The sequence below is a fragment of the Oryctolagus cuniculus genome, chromosome 2 (genome assembly GCF_964237555.1).
Source record: "Oryctolagus cuniculus chromosome 2, mOryCun1.1, whole genome shotgun sequence".
NCBI classification, from domain to species: domain Eukaryota; kingdom Metazoa; phylum Chordata; class Mammalia; order Lagomorpha; family Leporidae; genus Oryctolagus; species Oryctolagus cuniculus.
This window is the reverse complement of record NC_091433.1, coordinates 166196173-166214089: the sequence shown is the minus strand read 5'-3', so window position 1 is coordinate 166214089 and position 17917 is coordinate 166196173. Positions and strand designations below refer to the sequence as shown.

The 17917-nt window shown below is 47.1% G+C and overlaps 1 protein-coding gene across 5 annotated transcripts in view; it reads right to left on the bottom strand.

Annotated features, from left to right (window-relative positions):
- Positions 1–4557, bottom strand: part of FEZ2 (fasciculation and elongation protein zeta 2) — a 39875-nt gene extending 35318 nt beyond the window's left edge. For 2 of the 5 annotated variants that reach the window (XM_070069257.1, XM_070069256.1), the window contains exons 1-2: positions 4235–4557; positions 660–768 (exon numbers count right to left, since the gene is read on the bottom strand). In XM_070069257.1, the coding sequence (XP_069925358.1) occupies positions 660–768; positions 4235–4488 (363 nt within the window). In that variant the 5' untranslated portion in view covers positions 4489–4557. The remainder of the gene's footprint in view (positions 1–659; positions 769–4234) is intronic. The other 3 variants (XM_008254547.4, XM_070069258.1, XM_008254549.4) reach the window with 2 other exon arrangements.
- Between the last annotated feature and the right edge of the window lie 13360 nt (positions 4558–17917).

The window sequence follows — 17917 nt, the reverse complement described above, 5'->3', positions numbered from 1 at the left end:
AGGAATATAGTTATTCTTCCCACTATACCTGTCTTCCCACCCACACTCCCACTCCTCACCTCCTCCTCCCTCTTTCCTTGCCAGTCCCATTCTCCATAAAGATTCATTTTCAATTAACTTTGTACACAAAACACCAACTGTATACTAAGCAAAGATTACAACAATTTGCACACACACACACACACAGTTTGAAAACTAGTTTTACAGTTAACTCTCATAATACAACTCATTGAGGACAGAGGTCCTACATGGGGAGTTAGTGTACAGTGACTCCTGTTGTAAATTTAACAACTAACACTCTTATATATGACGTCAGTGACCACCTGAGGCTCTTACATGAGCTGCCTAGGCTATGGAAGCCTTTTAAGTCCACAAACTCCATCAGTATTTGGACAAGGCCATAAGCAAAGAGGAAGCTCGCCCTTCTCTTTAGAGAAAAGCACATCCTTCTTTGATGGTCATTTCTTTCCGCTGGGGTCTCACCCACAGAGATCCTTTATGTAGAACATTTTCTGCCACAGTGTCTTGGCTTTCCATGCCTGAAGTGCTCTCATGGCTTTTCAGCCAGACCAAGAAGCCTTAAGGACTGATTCTGGGGTCAGAATGTTACTTAAAGCGATTGTCATTCTACAAGTCTGCTGTGTCCATTCCTTACTTACCCCTTTCTCAGAGAGGTTCAGAGTAAGCAAATGCAAGGTTCTAGTATGGGACGATTTCCAGTCTACTGGCATTACATTTCCATAATTATCTGTCAGAGCATTCCAAATCCTTAAAAAGAAGGAAACCACAGTCAATGAGAATTAACATTCCATATGCCTTTTATTAAGCAAATGTTCAGTGCCACAGTGAAAAGCCACCAAGCAACAAAAAACAAAAAACAGAAGGCTGTCTCTCAAATAAGTGAAAAAGTATGATTGGGCCAAAAAGAAGTTCTGAGGGAAAGTGAGCAGATGTAGAAAATTCCACTAGCTAACACTTCACGGCACTACCTATGTGGCACTGTTCTAAGCAAGCCACAGATACTCATTTAACCTGCAAGGCCAATATTAGCAGTGGGAAGTATTATTATCCCATTTTACAGATGAGGAGACTGAAGCACAGGCAGGTTAAGGAGTATTTCCAGAGCCACACAGGTAGTAACACACTGTGCATTGCATTGAGTTTTCCTCTGAAACTCCTAAACACATAGAACATGTCATGAAGTAAATCATTTCTCAACTTTGTTATCTTTTCTAGAGAAAGAACTCAGCCTCAGTGTGAGACCAAGACTGAATATGAATATCCAATTTGTAACATAAATGGGCTGAAGATTACAATGGATGAAATGAAAGGCAAGAGAAGAAGTTCACAATAAAACATACAAAGTTATAACCAGTGCAGTTTGCCACCTGGGTATCAAGCAGAATTTAGGGGAGGAAACATGGCAAAATGAAACAGGACACTTGACTAAGAGTCAGGAAACAGGAAACAAACATATCTCCATTCTCCCTTAACTGATGGGTCTTTGGCCAAGTCCCTTAGCCTGTCTAGGCAGGTGCCCTTCTATAAAGGAGAGGCTTGGACAAGCAGCAGGCATCCCTTCCAGCTCCATCACCTTAGGCATTCATTCAAATGCACTGAATAAAGTCCCAGACCGCTCCAGATAAGGAGAGCAAAGTCCAATTGCATGACCAAAATTCAGGTTTTGATACCAAGGTAATAATCAGCATAATAAAATATGACATTTTATGAAAAACCAATTCAGAGATCAAAACGAAGTGAAATTTCATTGGGGTAAATAACTTATTGGCTAGAGGTACATGCAAAGAAGTCAGAAAGGAAAGAAAAGCTTCTAAAATTTACAACAGGTATCTAATCAGGAATAAGCCATTAAATGATCGGGTAGGCTCTTTTTCCCAACAAGGAAGCCACTAGAATACAAAAACAAACCTAACAGAAGCATGAACATGAGAATGCGAGTTTTAGAACAGAGAAGCAACAGACTTGAGTTAATGACTGGGGAGCTGGTGTTGAAGAGAAGAAGCCACAGGACCTGGGCGGTCAAGAGGGTAACATCCCAAATGACATTCGCCTCCTGCAACGTGAACCCCAAAAGCTCTAGAAAACTGCAGATGGCCTACATGCATGGTTCATTCCTATTCTCCTCTCCTGTGGAACGTTATCTCCTCCAATGCCAATTAGCAGGAATTAGAGGCGATGCCTGCGGACTGCTTAACTTGCTGGGCTTCTGGCCCATCCGTTCCTGCTTCAGCGTTTCAAGTACTAAGTAACTGAGCCTATGCTGAACCCTGGTCAGGGCCTGGAGTGGGACATTCTAAGAGGTGAGGGCAGTCTGGGGCTTTATTTTGCCTGCCTGTTTACACTTCCACAATGAGGCTACAATAAATAGTAATTTAAAAACACACAAGAGAAATATCATACTTCATCCAGAAAAAGGAACCACGGGTTTGATCTTCCAAGAAAACAAAGGCCAACCAGCTGACCTATCTCTTGACCAAGGTCAGAACAACTGCAGTTGGAAAGGCATAGGCCACTGGAAGGACGCAGGACCAACTTTAGTGGGAGATTTCTAGAATTCTCCAGCCAAGACCTAGGACCTGACTCTACCATAAAGTATTACAACCAGTCATAAATGACTGGCAGCACACTGCTTTCCCAGGGAAATCAAAGTCCTGCCGACTGCGAGTGCTGCAGCACCTGCTAAAATCCAGCCCCAGCAGACTAAGCGTAATCCACACTAAACTGGGGCTCAGAGACAGTGAATGAGTGGCCCTAAGGCAAGGCAGGATCTGGGGAGAAGAATCCTCAACTCTAGTGGAAGGAGCTGGCAGGGATTCCGTCAAGCAATGATGAGCAAGTGTGCGCGACAGGCAGGCCACAATGACAGGGCTGCCCAGTCCTGGCTCCTCAAAGGTGAGACAGAGATTTCTTACGCATTCCCAAACCCAGGGACTTGCATTACCACCAGCAACCTATCATCTCCTAAAAACCAAAAGTATTTTAACTTTACGTCAACCTAAGATTTAAGCAAAGGCTAAAATAAACTACCTTCCAGACAGTCCAGGTGAAGCACAACACGAGGGCTCTTAACTATCTATGTGCAAACCACCCAACTGGTTTAAGTTACTCTTGACAAACCCACACACATAATAAGAGAACTGTAACATCCAGAATGCACCCCATGTCTTAGTGACTCAGAGTACTAAATGTATACAAACTGTCTTCTCTGTGGGTGTAGACTTTCAAAAACCCCATCCTTTGCTACTGACTACCTGTGTCATAAACTTGCCCACTTCTGCACCTGCGCAGAACACTGTACAGAGGAACCAGGAAAGGGAGGGTCTCCACCTACAGCTGAGCCCACCCCAGGCTGTTCCCAGCCCCCTTTTTATGCCGCCTGCTTTATTCCTGATGAGTCTGCTGATTCACAGAGCAAAGGGGACCATCATGCTGGAAGCCGCTTTCCCCGCCCAGGGTACCTTCCTTAACTTCCAATCTCTGCGTCCCATCAGCGCTTGGAAAACCCACCGCAACACAGGTCCCACTAACTTATGAGATCCTTGCCAGGTAACCCGAGCCCACCTTCGCGTTTGCCTCGGGGGGCCCGGCAAGCACTCTCTGCTGGGCCCAGCAGACCCGCGCGGTCTCAGCACGTGCCCTGACCTCTCTGCACCTGCCAGGCAAACTCCCTGCCTTTCTCATCCACCAGAATGGAGTAGGCACAACTGTCTGCTTCTCTATTGTGGTCCCCCCAACTCCCCTCACCCACACTCCCTTCAATCCCCTCTACCGGCCCCTATCTACACTGGCCTACAAATACGCGTTTACAAATTGCCTGCCTCCCCGCGTGGCGCCTCCTTCAACAACGCGCCCTGTCCAGTCATTCCGCGCTCCGGGTGCCAAGGGCGCCGATCACTCAGGCGGGCGCTCCACACGAGCGAGGAGCGAGCCGAATGAATGAGTGGCCGCACGCGCGCCCGGTAGGACGCCGAGGCCCCCAGCTCCAGGCAGGGGGTACCCCCCTAAATGTCTGCCCCAGGCGCAGGGGCAGCGCGCCGAGCCGGCAGAGCGCATCGCAGCCGCGGGGCGGGCCCAGGCCAGGGCCCCGCGCGGGGAGGGGCCCCAAGTCCATGGAGGCGGAAGGAGGGCGCGGGGAGGAGCCGCGGACCCGGGCCCGCGGGTTGGGCCAGGGCCGAAAGGGGCTCCCGCCCGCCCCGGCCGGCCCCGCACTCACTCGTCCCCCTGCAGGAGGCTGCGCTCCGTGATGGGCCGCACGGCCGCCCGCGGGGGCTCCGCGCCCGCACCGGGGGGCCGAAAACACAGGCTCAGCTTCTCCTGCAGGCTGCAGGCCAGCGCCGGGAAGCCGTCGCCGCCCGCGCCCGCCCCCGCCCCGCTGCCGCCGCTCGCGTTACAGTTCTCCTGGTCCAGGAGGCTCCGGGCCGGCTCCTGGAACTCATAGAAATCCTGCCAGTCCCCGTCGGCCGCCATCGCCGCCCGGTGCCGCCGCGCGCCCCGCCCGGGCCGGCCCGGCCTGGCCCGGCCCCGCCCCGCTCCCGGGACACCGGTCAGCCCCGGGCCCCGCCTCCGGAGCCCCGCCTCACTGCCAGGCCCCGCCCCGCCCCCGGAGCCCCGCCTCGCCTCCAGGCCCCGCCCAGGCCTCCCGGCCCGGCCCCGACCCGACCCCGAAGTTCCGCCCCGCCGCCAGGCCCCGCCCCGACCCCCAAGCCCCGCCTCGCTGCCGGGCCAGGCCCCGCCCCCGGCCTCCGCCTGGCTTGGCCGTCTGGAGTCTTTGCAAGAGTTGAGCGCCAGTTCCCACAACAAGGGAGACCTGTTAACTGCGTCGAGCTGCTTCCTATAGATTCCATGATTTAGGAAGAACTTTGCTCTTAGTTTCCCTTTCTAGACCCCTGGCCTCAATGAGGCTAAACTAAAGCACACCTTTCAACTGAACAGCCTCGTGTTCCTGCAGCCTTTGGTAACTTCCCGACCAGAAACAGCCAGAATCACTGCGGAATGTTTAAGTGGCTCTGCAATGCATGCCGCAGAGGGTTTGTCTCTCACGTGCAAAGCCGGTGCTAGACCCTGGGGAACAAAGGTGAATGTGTGAGTTGCTATTCACAAAGCACTTAATGCCTCACAGCAAACACAAGTGGCCTACAACACAGCTCAGTGATAAGACCAACAGGAGATCGTTTTTATCATATAAAAAGTAAGTTTGAATGGAAAATGAGAAGTTGTCATTTAACATATTTCAGTTTTGCAAGATGAAAAGAGCTGCGACTCAGAGGGTTAGCCTGATTTACAACTCCTAGCAGCCCACATCAGATCCCAGCTGCTCTGCATCTAATCCAGCTCCCTGCTAATGCACCCTGGAAGGCAGCAGGAGATGACCTAAGTGCTTGAGCCCCTGTTATCCACGCGGGAAACAGGATCGAGTTCAGGGCTCCTGGCTTTGGCTTGGACCAGCCCTGGTTTGCTGTGGTTATTTGGGGAGTAAACCAGCAGATGGAAGATTCTCGGTCTCCCTCCTTCCCTGCCCCTCACTCTGCCTGTCAAATAAATAAATCTTTTAAAAAGATGAATGGTGGGGCCAGTACTGTGGCGCAGCAGGTAAAGCCGCGGCCTGCAATGCTGGCATCCCATATGGGTGCCGGTTCGAGTCCCAGCTGCTCCACATCCTATCCAGCTCTCCACTTGGCCTGGGAAGGCAGTGGAAGATGGCCCAAGTCCTTGGGCCAATGCACCCACATGGGAGACCCGGAAGAAGCTCCTGGCTCCTGGCCTCAGATCAGCTCAGCTCCAGCCATGGCAGCCATTTGGGAAGTGAACCAGTGGATGGAAGACCTATATCTCTCTGTGTAACTGTGACTTTCAAGTAAAATAAATAAATCTTTAAAAAAAAGATGAATGATGCTGATGGTTGTACAAAAATGTGAATATACTTAACACCACTGAACTACACACTTGGCTAAGATGATGGTTTTGTATTACAGATAAGTACCTGGCTCCTGCCATCGGATCAGTGCAGTGCGCCAGCCACAGCGCGCCATTGGAGGGTGAACCAATGGCAAAGGAAGACCTTTCTCTCTCTCTCTCTCTCACTGTCCACTCTGCCTGTCAAAAAAAAGGGGGGGGGGGAACCTATTTTTGTAAGGATATGTGTAAAGGAAATACGTTCTCAGGAGTTGACAGGAGCAGTATTTTTGGCCTGGAATAATCCAATATTTTAGGAAATGAAACATAATTAGGTTATGAAAGATGAGCTTGTATTTTGAAAAATAAATTTGGGGTCAGTAATAGTGAATTACTTTACAAAGGAAACAGGTGTTAGGCTCCACCTGGCCAAGGACAGAGCTAATCAATAGGTAACAGCTTAGGGGTTGATGAGGACACATTCTGATACAGCTGAAACTCACCTCTGAGAGAGAACTGTTGGGCCCCTGCACCCATGTGGGAGACCTAGAAGAAGCACTGGGCTCCTGGCTTGGGCTGCTGCGTTGCTGACATTTGGGGAGTAAATCAGCATGTGGAAGATCTCTGTTTCTCCTCTCTCTGTAACTCTGCCTTTCAAGTAAATAAAAATGAAATATTCAAAGGGGAAAAAAAAAAAGAGAGAGAGAGAGAGAGAGAGAGAGAGAGACCAGGAGAAGCACCTGGCTCCTGGCTTCGGATCAGCGCAGTGCACCAGCCAAAGCGGCCATTGTGGGGTGAACCAATGGAAAAGGAGGACCTTTCTCTCTGTCTCTCTCACTGTCTACTCACTGCCTGTCAAAAAAAAAAAAAAAAAAAAAGTGATGCTCAGAGTCTCAAAGACTGTTTGTCTCTCAGTATCAGATATTACACACACAGTTACAAGGAATCTACCAAGTTGACTCAAACTCTAAATTATTTCCACACTAAGGCAAAAAAAGAAAAAATCCCCTTGGAGCCCGCGCTGTGGCATAGTAGGCTAATCTTCTGCCTGCGGCACCAGCATTTACATGAGTACCAGTCCAGGCTGCTCCTCTTCTGATCCACAGCTCTCTGCTATGGTCTGGGAAAGCATTGGAAGATGGCCGAAGTCCTTGGGCCCCTGCACCCACGTGGGAGACCTGGAAGAAGCTCCTGGCTCCTGGCTTTATATCTGCCCAGCTCTGGCTATTGCAGCCATTTTAGGAGTGAACAAGTGGATCTACCTCTCAAATATTTTTGAAAAAAAAGTTCCCCTTGGTTTATATTTCATTTGCCTGCTTGGTGTATGTACAAGTGAAAATATAATTCTGTCCAATTTTTCATACATTTTTAAATACATTGCGACGAAGTTAGTGCTAGTGATCTCAGAATGCCAGGTGTTTCACATATCGTATTTTTTACCTTTAATTAAATGCAAATTACTTAATATCAATCTAGATGGGTTGGCTATCACATTGGGAATATAAGATTTGAATCATTTTTCTTAGTCAATTTATGTTTGCACACCCAGAGTAACCTTGGCATGCAATGCAATCTATAAAAATGCTCCAGAGGAATGTGTCTGTGAGAAAACTGACTATATTTGTCTATTGTTTTGTTACTTTATGGGGACCAAGAAGTGAGATTAGACTATGCAATAAAACATTAAAAGGTGCTTTTGTAAATTTTAAATAGTTACTGTAAACATGAAAAAGTAACAGCAGAAAACCATTTACATAGTATAATACTTGTAACCAGAAACAAATTTGTAAGGTTTATGTATTTATTTATTTGAAAGGCAGAGTTAGAGAGGCAAAGGCAGAGAGGGAGAGAGAGAGACAGGTCTTCCATATCTGGTTCACTCCCCAAAATGGCCACAACAGTCGGAGCTGGGCCAATCCAAAGCCAGGAGCCAGGAACTTCTTCTGGGTATCCCACACAGGTACAGGACCCAAGCAATATGGACCATCTTCTACTGCTTTCCCAGGCCATAGCAGAGAGCTGGATTGGAGGTGGAGCAGCCGGGACACGAACTGGCACCTATATAGGATGGCAGCACTGCAGGCAGTGGCTTTACTCTGTATGCCACAACACCAGCCCCCAACCAGATAGATTATAAAGTAACAATATCTCTCGGCTGGCGCCGCGGCTCAATAGGCTAATCCTCCGCCTTGCGGCGCCGGCACACCAGGTTCTAGTCCCGGTCGGGGTGCCGGATTCTGTCCCTGTTGCCCCTCTTCCACGCCAGCTTTCTGCTGTGGCCAGGGAGTGCAGTGGAGGATGGCCCAGGTGCTTGGGCCCTGCACCCCATGGGAGACCAGGATAAGTACCTGGCTCCTGGCTTTGGATCAGCGCGGTACGCCGGCCGCAGTGGCCATTGGAGGGTGAACCAACGGCAAAGGAAGACCTTTCTCTCTATCTCTTTCTCTCTCACTGTCCACTCTGCCTGTAAAAAAAAAAAAAAAAAAAAAAAAAAAAAAAAAAAAATTTCTCTTCAACCTCTTCCTCTCACCTGGCTTCTCATGTGGTGCCTGGGGCTTTCAAGTTGCTCCATAGCCTTCTTTTTTTTAATATTTTATTTTATTTAATGAACATATTTTCCAAAGTACAGCTTATGGATTACAATAGCTTCCCCCCCATAACTTCCCTCCCACCCACAACACTCCCCTCTCCCACTCCCTCTCCCCTTCCATTCACATCAAGATTAATTTTCAATTATCTTTATATACAGAAGATCAATTTAGCATATATTAATTAAAGATTTCCAGTTTACACCCACACAGAAACACAAAGTGTAAAATACTATTTGAGTACTAGTTATAGCATTAATTAAACACCTAAGAGTAATTGTGTATTAATTACAGAGTTCAACCAATAGTTTTAAATAGAACATAAAAAATACTAAAAAAGTATTAAGTTCTTTTTTTCCTGTTTTTTTGTTTGTTATATAGTTATTTTTTTATTTAATAAATGTGAATTTACAAAGTGCAACTTGTGTATTGTTGTGGCTTCCCCACCTAACCTCCCTCCCTCCCGTTGCCCTCCCCTCTCCCACTCCCTCTCCCATCCTGCCCTTCATCAAGTTTCATTTTCAATTACCTTCATATACTGAAGATCAACTTAGTATATACTAAGCAAGGATTTCAACAGGCTGCACTCACATAACCGCACAAGGTATAGGGTATTGTTCGACTAGTAGTATTGTTTTTAAGTTCATAGTAAAACACATTAAGGACAGAGATCCTACGTGGGGAGCATGTACCCAGTCACTCCCGTTGTTGATTAACAATTGGCAATCTTATTTATGACATCAGCAATCACCCGAGACTCTTGCTATGAGCTGTCTAGGCTATGGAAGCCCCTTGAGGTCACCGAATCTGAACTTGTTTAGACAAGGCTGTATCACAGTGGAGGTTCCTTCCTCCCTTCAGAGAAAGGCGCCTCTCTCCTTGATGGCCTGTTCCTTCTGCTGGGGTCTTGTTCACCAGGATCTTTCATTTAGATCGTTTTTTGCCACCGTGTCATGGCTTTCCATGCCTGTGAGACTCTCATGGACCTTTTAGCCAGATCCAAATGTCCCAAGGGTTGATTCTGAGGCAGGAGTGCTGCCATTCGCTCCATAGCCTTCTAAAACATCCAACCAGAGGGGCCGGCACCGTGTCGCGCTGGGCTGATCCTCTGCCTGCGGTGCCGGCATCCCATACGGGCATCGATTCTAGTCCCGGTTGTTCCTCTTCCTGTCCAGCTCTCTGCTGTGGCCTGGGAAAGCAGTGGAAGATGGCCCAGATGCTTGGGCCCCTGCACCCACATGGGAGACCAGGAAGAAGCACCTGGTTCCTGGCTTAGGATCGGCGCAGCTCCGGCCACTGCGGCCATTTGGGGAGTGAACCAGCAGAGGGAAGACCTTTCTCTCTGTCTCTCTCTCTCACTGTCTGTAACTCTACCTGTCAAATAAGTAAATAAAAATCTTTAAAAAAAATTAAAACACACCCAACCAGAGATGGATAATGCTTTGCATATGCTTTGAATGAGACCCCCCCCCCCCAAAGGTTCATGTGTTAAATCTTGGTCCTCAGTGTGGCAGTTCTGGGAGGCAGCAGATCTGGAGATTACTGGGTCATTGAAGACATAACCTTAGGAAGGAATTAATGTAATTCTCCTGCAGTGAGTTGCATCTCAAGTGAATGGGTTCTTAGAAAACAGCAAGCTTGGGGCAAGCATTTGGCCTAGCAGTTAAGACACTGCTTGGGATGCCTGCATCCCATCAACTCCCAATTCCGGTTTGCTGCTAATGCAGACCCTGGGAGGCAGCAGATGAGGGCTCAAGTGGTTGGGTCCCTGCCACCATGTGAGAATGTGGGAGACCTCGACTGAGTTCCAGGCTCCCAGATCCTGGGCCAGTCGCAGCTGTTGTGAGCATTTGGGGAGAGAACCAGTGGATAAGATCTCTCTCTCTTTTTTCTCCCTTTCATGCTCCTTTTTTCTTCTCCCTCTTTCTCTAAGTCTCCCTCCCTCCTTCCCTCTGCCTTTCAAATGAATAAAATACATTAAAAAAAAAAAAAACCACTCCTGGCTACTCGCTACTCTGTCTTCCTGTGTTGCCGTGATTTCTCTCACAGGTGCTCAGCCATGATGTGATGCAACCAGAGAAGCCCTTATCAGAGCCAGAGCCATGCTGTTCAGACTCTTGGCCTCCCCAACTGTGCGCTAAATAAACCTCTTCTCTTTACAAACTACCGCACCTCAGGCTTTTTGTTACAGCAACAGAAAAGAGACAAACACAGACTGGAGCTGTAACCAGATTCCTTTGTGCATACCATCTCCCTCTGCTGCTCTGGCCCTTGCCTCTGCCCTCTGCATCCAGCTCCGAGTTTCTCTCCCCTAAACCCCTTCTCAGCATCTGCTGACAGCAACCGGAACCAGTTTTCTCAACCTCCTTCCCATCCGCCATCAGGTTTCCTGCTCTGCCAGGAACCTGGCAAAACCACAGGCTTCCTGCCAGCCTTGCCTGTCTACATCAGTTCATCAACAGCCAACAGCTTCCACCATCCTGGCACCCCATTCTGTCTCATGTAGCCTGATCCTACTGCTTCCACCCTTCTCCCACAGGCAGGTGAAAATGCACAGGTGCAAACACGTTTCCTCACCTGATATATTAAGAAAAGTTAGTCTGTAGAATTGATTTTCAGCATTTGACTCAAAATCAGAAAACAAGAAAGAGAAAATTTTTTAAAGATTGATTTATTTGAGAGAGGCAGAGTTATAGAGAGAGACAGAGAGAGAGTATGAGAGAGAGAGGTCTTCCAACCACTGGTTCACTCCCCAAATGGCTGCAATGGCCAGAGCTGGGCTGATCAAAGCCAGGAGCCAGGCTATTCTTCTGGGTCTCCCATGTGGGTACACAGGCCCAAGGACTTGGGCCATCTTCCACTGCTTTCCCAGGCCATTAGCAGAGAGCTGGATTGGAAAAGGAGCAGCAGGGACACGAATTGGTGCCATATAAAGCGGAGACTTAACCTACTACACCACAGAGCCAGCCCCTGACAAACTTTTAAAGAGAGCTTCATAGCACTTGAATATTTTGTTCATTAAGAATTTACCATGGAAATGGCTACTTCTCTGGTTCAACAATTTATTTATTTGCACATACTTACACACGGTATATCACCAAGGAAATTCAAATAAGAAAATGACAAGTAGATTATTCAACATATAGACCAACCAAAAATATAATTAATCTGAAAACATATGAGCTGCAAAAGAAAGAAATTACCAAATACAAGACCGGAAACTATCTAGTTGTCAAAGTATGCTTAGCAAATGTTAAAGGCGTGATAAGGCACAATGAGATGAAAGGACATATAAATGAAAATTTCTTGAGACAAGCTAAGGTCATTGCCAAGTTTAGCCAATAATTAGAAGGAAGGGGAGGGGGCTGGCATTTTGGCACAGATTGTTAAGCCGCCAACTGCGACAACGGTGTCCAATCTGAGTGCTGGTTCAAGTCCCAGCTGTTCCACACTAGATCCAGCTCCCTGCTAATACACATGGGAAAAGCAGAAGATGGCCCAAGAAGTTGAGCCCCTGCACCTACGTGGGAGACCGATATGGAGTTCTAGGCTCCTGGCTTCAGCCTAGCCGTTGCAGCTCCAGTCGTTGCAGCCATCAGGGGAGTGAACCAGCAGGTGGAAGATCTCTCTCTCTAACTCTACCTTTCAAGTAAATCTTTAGGAAAACAAAAGAATGGAGGAAGAGCTGATGAGTCAAAAGTGAAAGGGACTTAGAAATCTGTGTCTTGATCCAAGAATTTACTAACAATGGCCCACCTGCCAAAAAAGAAAGAGCAGCTTCTTTTCATTTTTTCTCTATTAAAAAATATCAAGGAATTTTGTGTAGTCAAGGTCCATACACAATTTAACCTTTATTAATAAAGAATATTTCAGTCCAGTTGTTTAAGTTTAATAGAGATAATTTTTTAAAGATTTATTTATTTTGAAAGTCAGAGTTACAGAAAGAGAGGGGAAAGACAGAGAGAGCTCTTTGATCTGCTGGTTCTTTCCTCAGATGGCCGCAACAACCAGAGTTGGGCCAGGCCGAAGTCAGGAGCCACGAGTCAGGAGTTTCGTCTGGATCTCTCATGTGAGTGGCAGGGGCCCAAACACCTGGGCCAGCTCCCATTACTTTTCCCAGGCCAGAAGTGGAGCAACCAGGACACGACCTGGTGCCCATGTGGGTTGCTGGAGTCCAGGAGGAGGCTTCACCCGCTGTGCCACAGTGCTGGCGCCAATCGAGAGGAATCTTTAGTGAACATCTATATCCTCAACTGTAATGTTAAATCAGGGTTTTAATAAGCAAAATCACCTGAGCAGAAGCAGCACCGTGCCATCAAGAGATGGAGTCCTGCTGGACTCACAAGGTACCCAAGTCGCAGGCATGGAAGCCACTGCCAAGCACATGTTGGGTATGTTCTGGGTAATCACGTGTTAGTCCCAAAAAAGTAAATGGAAACAGCCATTACTAGTCATTATTTATCAAACGCTGTAATTTGTTAATTACTATATCTCTCTTATTTCACCTCTCCATTGTCTGTATTTTATACTACCATTATGTAAATTAACATCCCTGTAAAGTAATACAAAATGAATAAAGTTGGCTATTGTTATTGGAGGACTGGAGTTTCCATAAATGTATTTCAGGCATTATTTCTGAGAAATTCAGTGAAACTGAGATCTCTCTCTCTTTCTTTCTCACTCTCTTTATCTTTCTGGATCACACAGAAAAAAAGGTGAAGGAAAAAGAAAAAGAAGCTAATTTAGGAAAACAAAGTCAGTCTACTTGCCATTGAATTGAGGGAGAAATAAGTTTTCCTAAAAGGCAGGAAAAGTTATAGAGCACAATGGCAGACTGTCAGAAGGTGACAGTGGCAGAATGACAGGCACATCTGCAGATGAGGTGGCATCGAAAGTGGCATCAACAGATTTATGGAAAGAAAGATATGAAGATAATTGAGAGTAATTTGCAATTGAAGAGAAACCAGGAGGCTTGGATTACATTTGGTTGAGATACATGGATTCTGTGAATGATTATACTTTGTATATGATTGGATGGTACATGTAATATTGATCATATACATTACATTCTATTTTATAATATACTTTTTTTTTTTGATAGGCAGAGTGGACAGTGAGAGAGAGAGACAGAGAGAAAGGTCTTCCTTTGCCGTTGGTTCACCCTCCAATGGCCGCTGCGGCCGGCGCACTGCGCTGATCTGATGGCAGGAGCCAGGTACTTCTCCTGGTCTCCCATAGGGTGCAGGGCCCAAGGACCTGGGCCATCCTCCACTGCACTTCCTGGCCACAGCAGAGAGCTGGCCTGGAAGAGGGGCAACCGGGACAGTATCCGGAGCCCCGACCGGGACTAGAACCCGGTGTGCCGGCGCTGCAAGGCGGAGGATTAGCCAGGTGAGCCACGGCGCCAGCCCTATAATATACTTTTAATATAAATTTCTTATAAGATAATTTGTCCCACTTTTTAAATTTTTTGACTACTTTATTTATTGGAGAGGCAGACAGAGGAGGAGACAGAGAGAGAGAGAGAGGGGGAAGGAGAGAATTAGTGCTATCTTCTAGTTCATTCCCCCAAAAACCCACAAGAGACACGGCTGTGCTGAAGCCAGAGACAGAAGCCAGGAATGCAATCCAGGTCTCCCATGTGGGTGTCAGGAACTCAATTACTTGAGCCATCACTGCTGCCTCTCAGGGTCTGGGAATCGAACCTAGGCACTCCAATTTGCAATCAGGAGTCTTAACTGCTAGGTTAAATTCTAGCTTTCTGGGGCTGGTGCTGTGGTGTAGCAGGTTAACGCCATGGCCTGGAGCTCCGGAATCCCATATGGGCACCGGTTCGAGTCCCGGCTGCTCCACTTCCTGTCCAGCTCTCTGCTATGGCCTGGGAAAGCAGTGGAAGATGGCCCAAGGCCTTGGGCCCCTGCACCCACATGGGAACCCCGGAGGAGACTCCTGGCTCCTGGCTTTGGACCAGCACAGCTCTGACTGTTGCGGCCATCTGGGGAGTGAATCAGCAGATGGAAGACCTCTCTCTACCTCTCCTCTCTGTGTAACTCTTTCAAATAAATAAATAAACCTTTTTTTAAAAAAAATTCCAACTTCCTGATCTGGAGTCTCTATATTCTCAACAGGGATTAGGACAAGGATACCATACCATCCAGCAGTATTCCCCCAAATCAGCCAGAGAACCCCAAAATCTGTACTGATGGGGCTATTACAAAAGTAATCATTAAAATTGAAGTATCCTACACCTTGGGAATTTTATTTTTTCAGACCTTTATATTTTTTTATCTCTCCCAAATTTTGATACCCAGAGATGTTAAATTTTCTTTCGATAAGGAAAATTATGTTGTAAGTGGGGGTGGGGATGAGGTGAGACTAAATTTGAAAATGTCTATTCTACATACAACTAATTTTTAAAAGCTAAAGTTTAGAAGGCTTTTTTTTTCTTTTTCATTTTAAGTATGGGAAAAATAATTTTTTAAAAATATTTATTTATTTATTTGAAAGGCAGAGTTATAGAATGGCAGAGGCAGGGGCAGAGAGAGAGGTCTTCCATCCGCTGGTTCACTCCACAATTGGCTGCAACGGCTGGAGCTGCACCAATCCGAAGCCAGGAGCCAGGAGCTTCTTCCAAGCTTCTCATGCGGGTGCAGGGGCCCAAGGACTTGGACCATCTTCTACTGCTTTCCCAGGCCACAGCAGAGAGCTGAGTAGGAAGTGGAGCAGCCGAGACTCAAATCGCTACCCACGTGGGATGCTGGCCAGGCAGGAGGCAACGTTTACCTGCTATGCCACAGCACTGGCCCCAGGCAAAATATTTTGAGAGTAAAAGAGCTGCAGCAGACTCATAGAATGGCGGATGTCCTAAATCGCACTCTGGCCTCAGAATCAGCCCTAAAGGCACTCGGATCTGGCTGAAAAGCCCATGAGAGTATTTCAGGCATGGAAAGCCAAGGCACTCTGGCAAAAAGATCTCTGTGAGTGAGATCCCAGTGGAAAGAACAGGTCTTCAAAGAGGGAGGTGCCTTTCTCTGAAGGGAGGAGAGAACCTCCACTTTGACTATGACCTTGTCTAAACAAGATAAGAGTCGGAGAACTCAAGGGGCTTCCATAGCCTTGGAAACTCATGACTGGTGCATAGGGAGATTATTGATGCCATAAACAGGAGTGTCAATTTGTAAAGTCAACAACAGGAGTCACTGTGCACTTACTCCTCATGTAGGATCTCTGTCCTTAATGTGCTGTACACTGAGGCTTAATGCTATAACGAGTACTCAAACAGTATATTTCACTTTGTGTTTCTATGGGGGTGCAAACGATTGAAATCTTTACTTAATGTACACTAAACTGATCTTCTGTAAAAAAAAAAAAAAAAAAAAAAGAAATTATCAATTCCCAACTTGACTCTCACTGGGATTAAACATGACAATAGGTCTGATCTGATTTCATCATGATTTAAAAAAAATCATCTATTATTTTTCACTTTATGTTTCTGTGTGGGAACAAGCTGTTGAAATCCTTACTTAAGGTATACTAAGCTGATCTTCTGTATATTAAGATAATCGAAAATGAATCTTGATGTGAATGGAAGGGGAGAGGGAGTGGGAAAGGGGAGGGTTGTGGGTGGGAGGGACGGTGGGGGGGGAAAGCCATTGTAACCCAAGAGTCGTACTTTGGAAATTTATATTCATTAAATAAAAGATTAAAAAAAAAAAAAAAAAGAGCTGCAGCAGTGTTGCTGTGTCAATACCTTCACCAAAATGTCACGCAGCTGAATAAAGACGCCAGTAGTCAGCTAGGGATTACACCTACAAAAGCAAAACAAAGTGACCTACTAAGATAATTGTTTGCATACTTTCAGCAAACACATATATGTAAGTGCTCACTTTTCTGCTTGATTTGACTAGGATGGACATAGAAGTAAACTAACTGTTCCTAATCTGATAATCTAGGGTTAAGAGTAGGTGATGTGCCAATTCCTTGCGATTGTTGTTTAAAGAAAGGTTTGTTTGTTTTACCCTGGTTGTAGAGAGTGTGTGTAACTCTAAAGGACTAACTTGCCCTGTCGGTCCCAGAGTCTCCGCCAGCAGTTAGCCCCAGGGCCCACACTTCACTTCCTCATTCACCCCAGACTGTGTAACTGAGGGACTCCAGGTACTCTCTAAACCTCAAGACTTCAAGTAGGCCTATTTGGCACTAGGAGAGACAGTCTATAAAAAGATGACTAGGTAAGAATGAGGTTTTTAGGGTGGGCTCTAGTATAATCTGACTGGTGTCTATGCAAGAAGAGGAAATCATTTTCTAAATGTTTACTTTTCTTTTTCATTTGAAAGGCAGAGAGACAAAGACACACATGGAGAAAGGCCTTCCAACTGCCGTCTTACTCCCCAAAAGCCAGCAACAGCACATTGTGGCCCAGGCGGAAGCCAGAAGCTTGGAACTCACTTTGGTTCTCCCGTGTGGGTGACAGGAACCCGACTACCTGAGCCATCAGCTACTGCCTCCCGGGATGCCTATTAGCAGAAAGCCCTTGGAAGCAGAGGAGGTGGGACTCGAACTAGGCACTCCCATATGAAGTGCAGGCATCCCAATAGCAATCTAACCAATTTGCCAAATGCCCCAACCCAGGAAGAGGAAATTTAGACATGAGATATGTGTGTATCCAGAGGAGACACCAGATGAGGATTCAGTTAGAAGGCACTATCGGCAAGCCAGAGAGACCTCTCCAGAAACCAGCCCTGCCGGCACCTTGATCAAGCACTTGTAGCCTTCAGAACCGAGAGGAAAGAAATGTCTGACATGCAAGCCACCCCAGCTGTGGTATTTCGTCCATGCAGCCCTACCAAATAAACACTCGTCCCAGTGATTTCTGGGAGTACCCCGAGGGAGCCTCACTTAAACTCAAAATGGATATGATTCTGTCCTTTCTTCTAGTTTCTTTGTCAGCCCAGGATATTGGTGTCCCTAGAGATAAGAGCAACAGATTGTTAAATGGATGGCTTCCTAACAAGGGGCAGAACCAATGTTCCCTCTCTACCCAATTATCCACTTACAGGAGAGAAGACCAGAAATGGCAAAGGCGGTCTAGAGATGCAGAGCTGCCAGCCACCTTGACAGGTTTCCCAGAAACCAGAGAGCAGGCAGCAATTGAAAGAAGAAAAAATGGTGCCTCTCTGTCCAGCTGGGTGGTCACTAGAAGGACTTGGACCCCCTTACCTCTCTGAGCCCAGAGTAAGTCACCACGAGAGAGCCCGAGGTCTGCCCCTGGAGTTTGGGGGTGTCGCTCCCCGTCTTCGCGGAGGAATGACACAGGACCCTGCATTGTTCTTTCGTCTGCTCGGCCCTCCCCGGGCTTGCCGCCGGCTCCTCCCGGGTTGGCCACCGTCCCTTCCACCTCCGTGGAAGGGCGGCTCCCC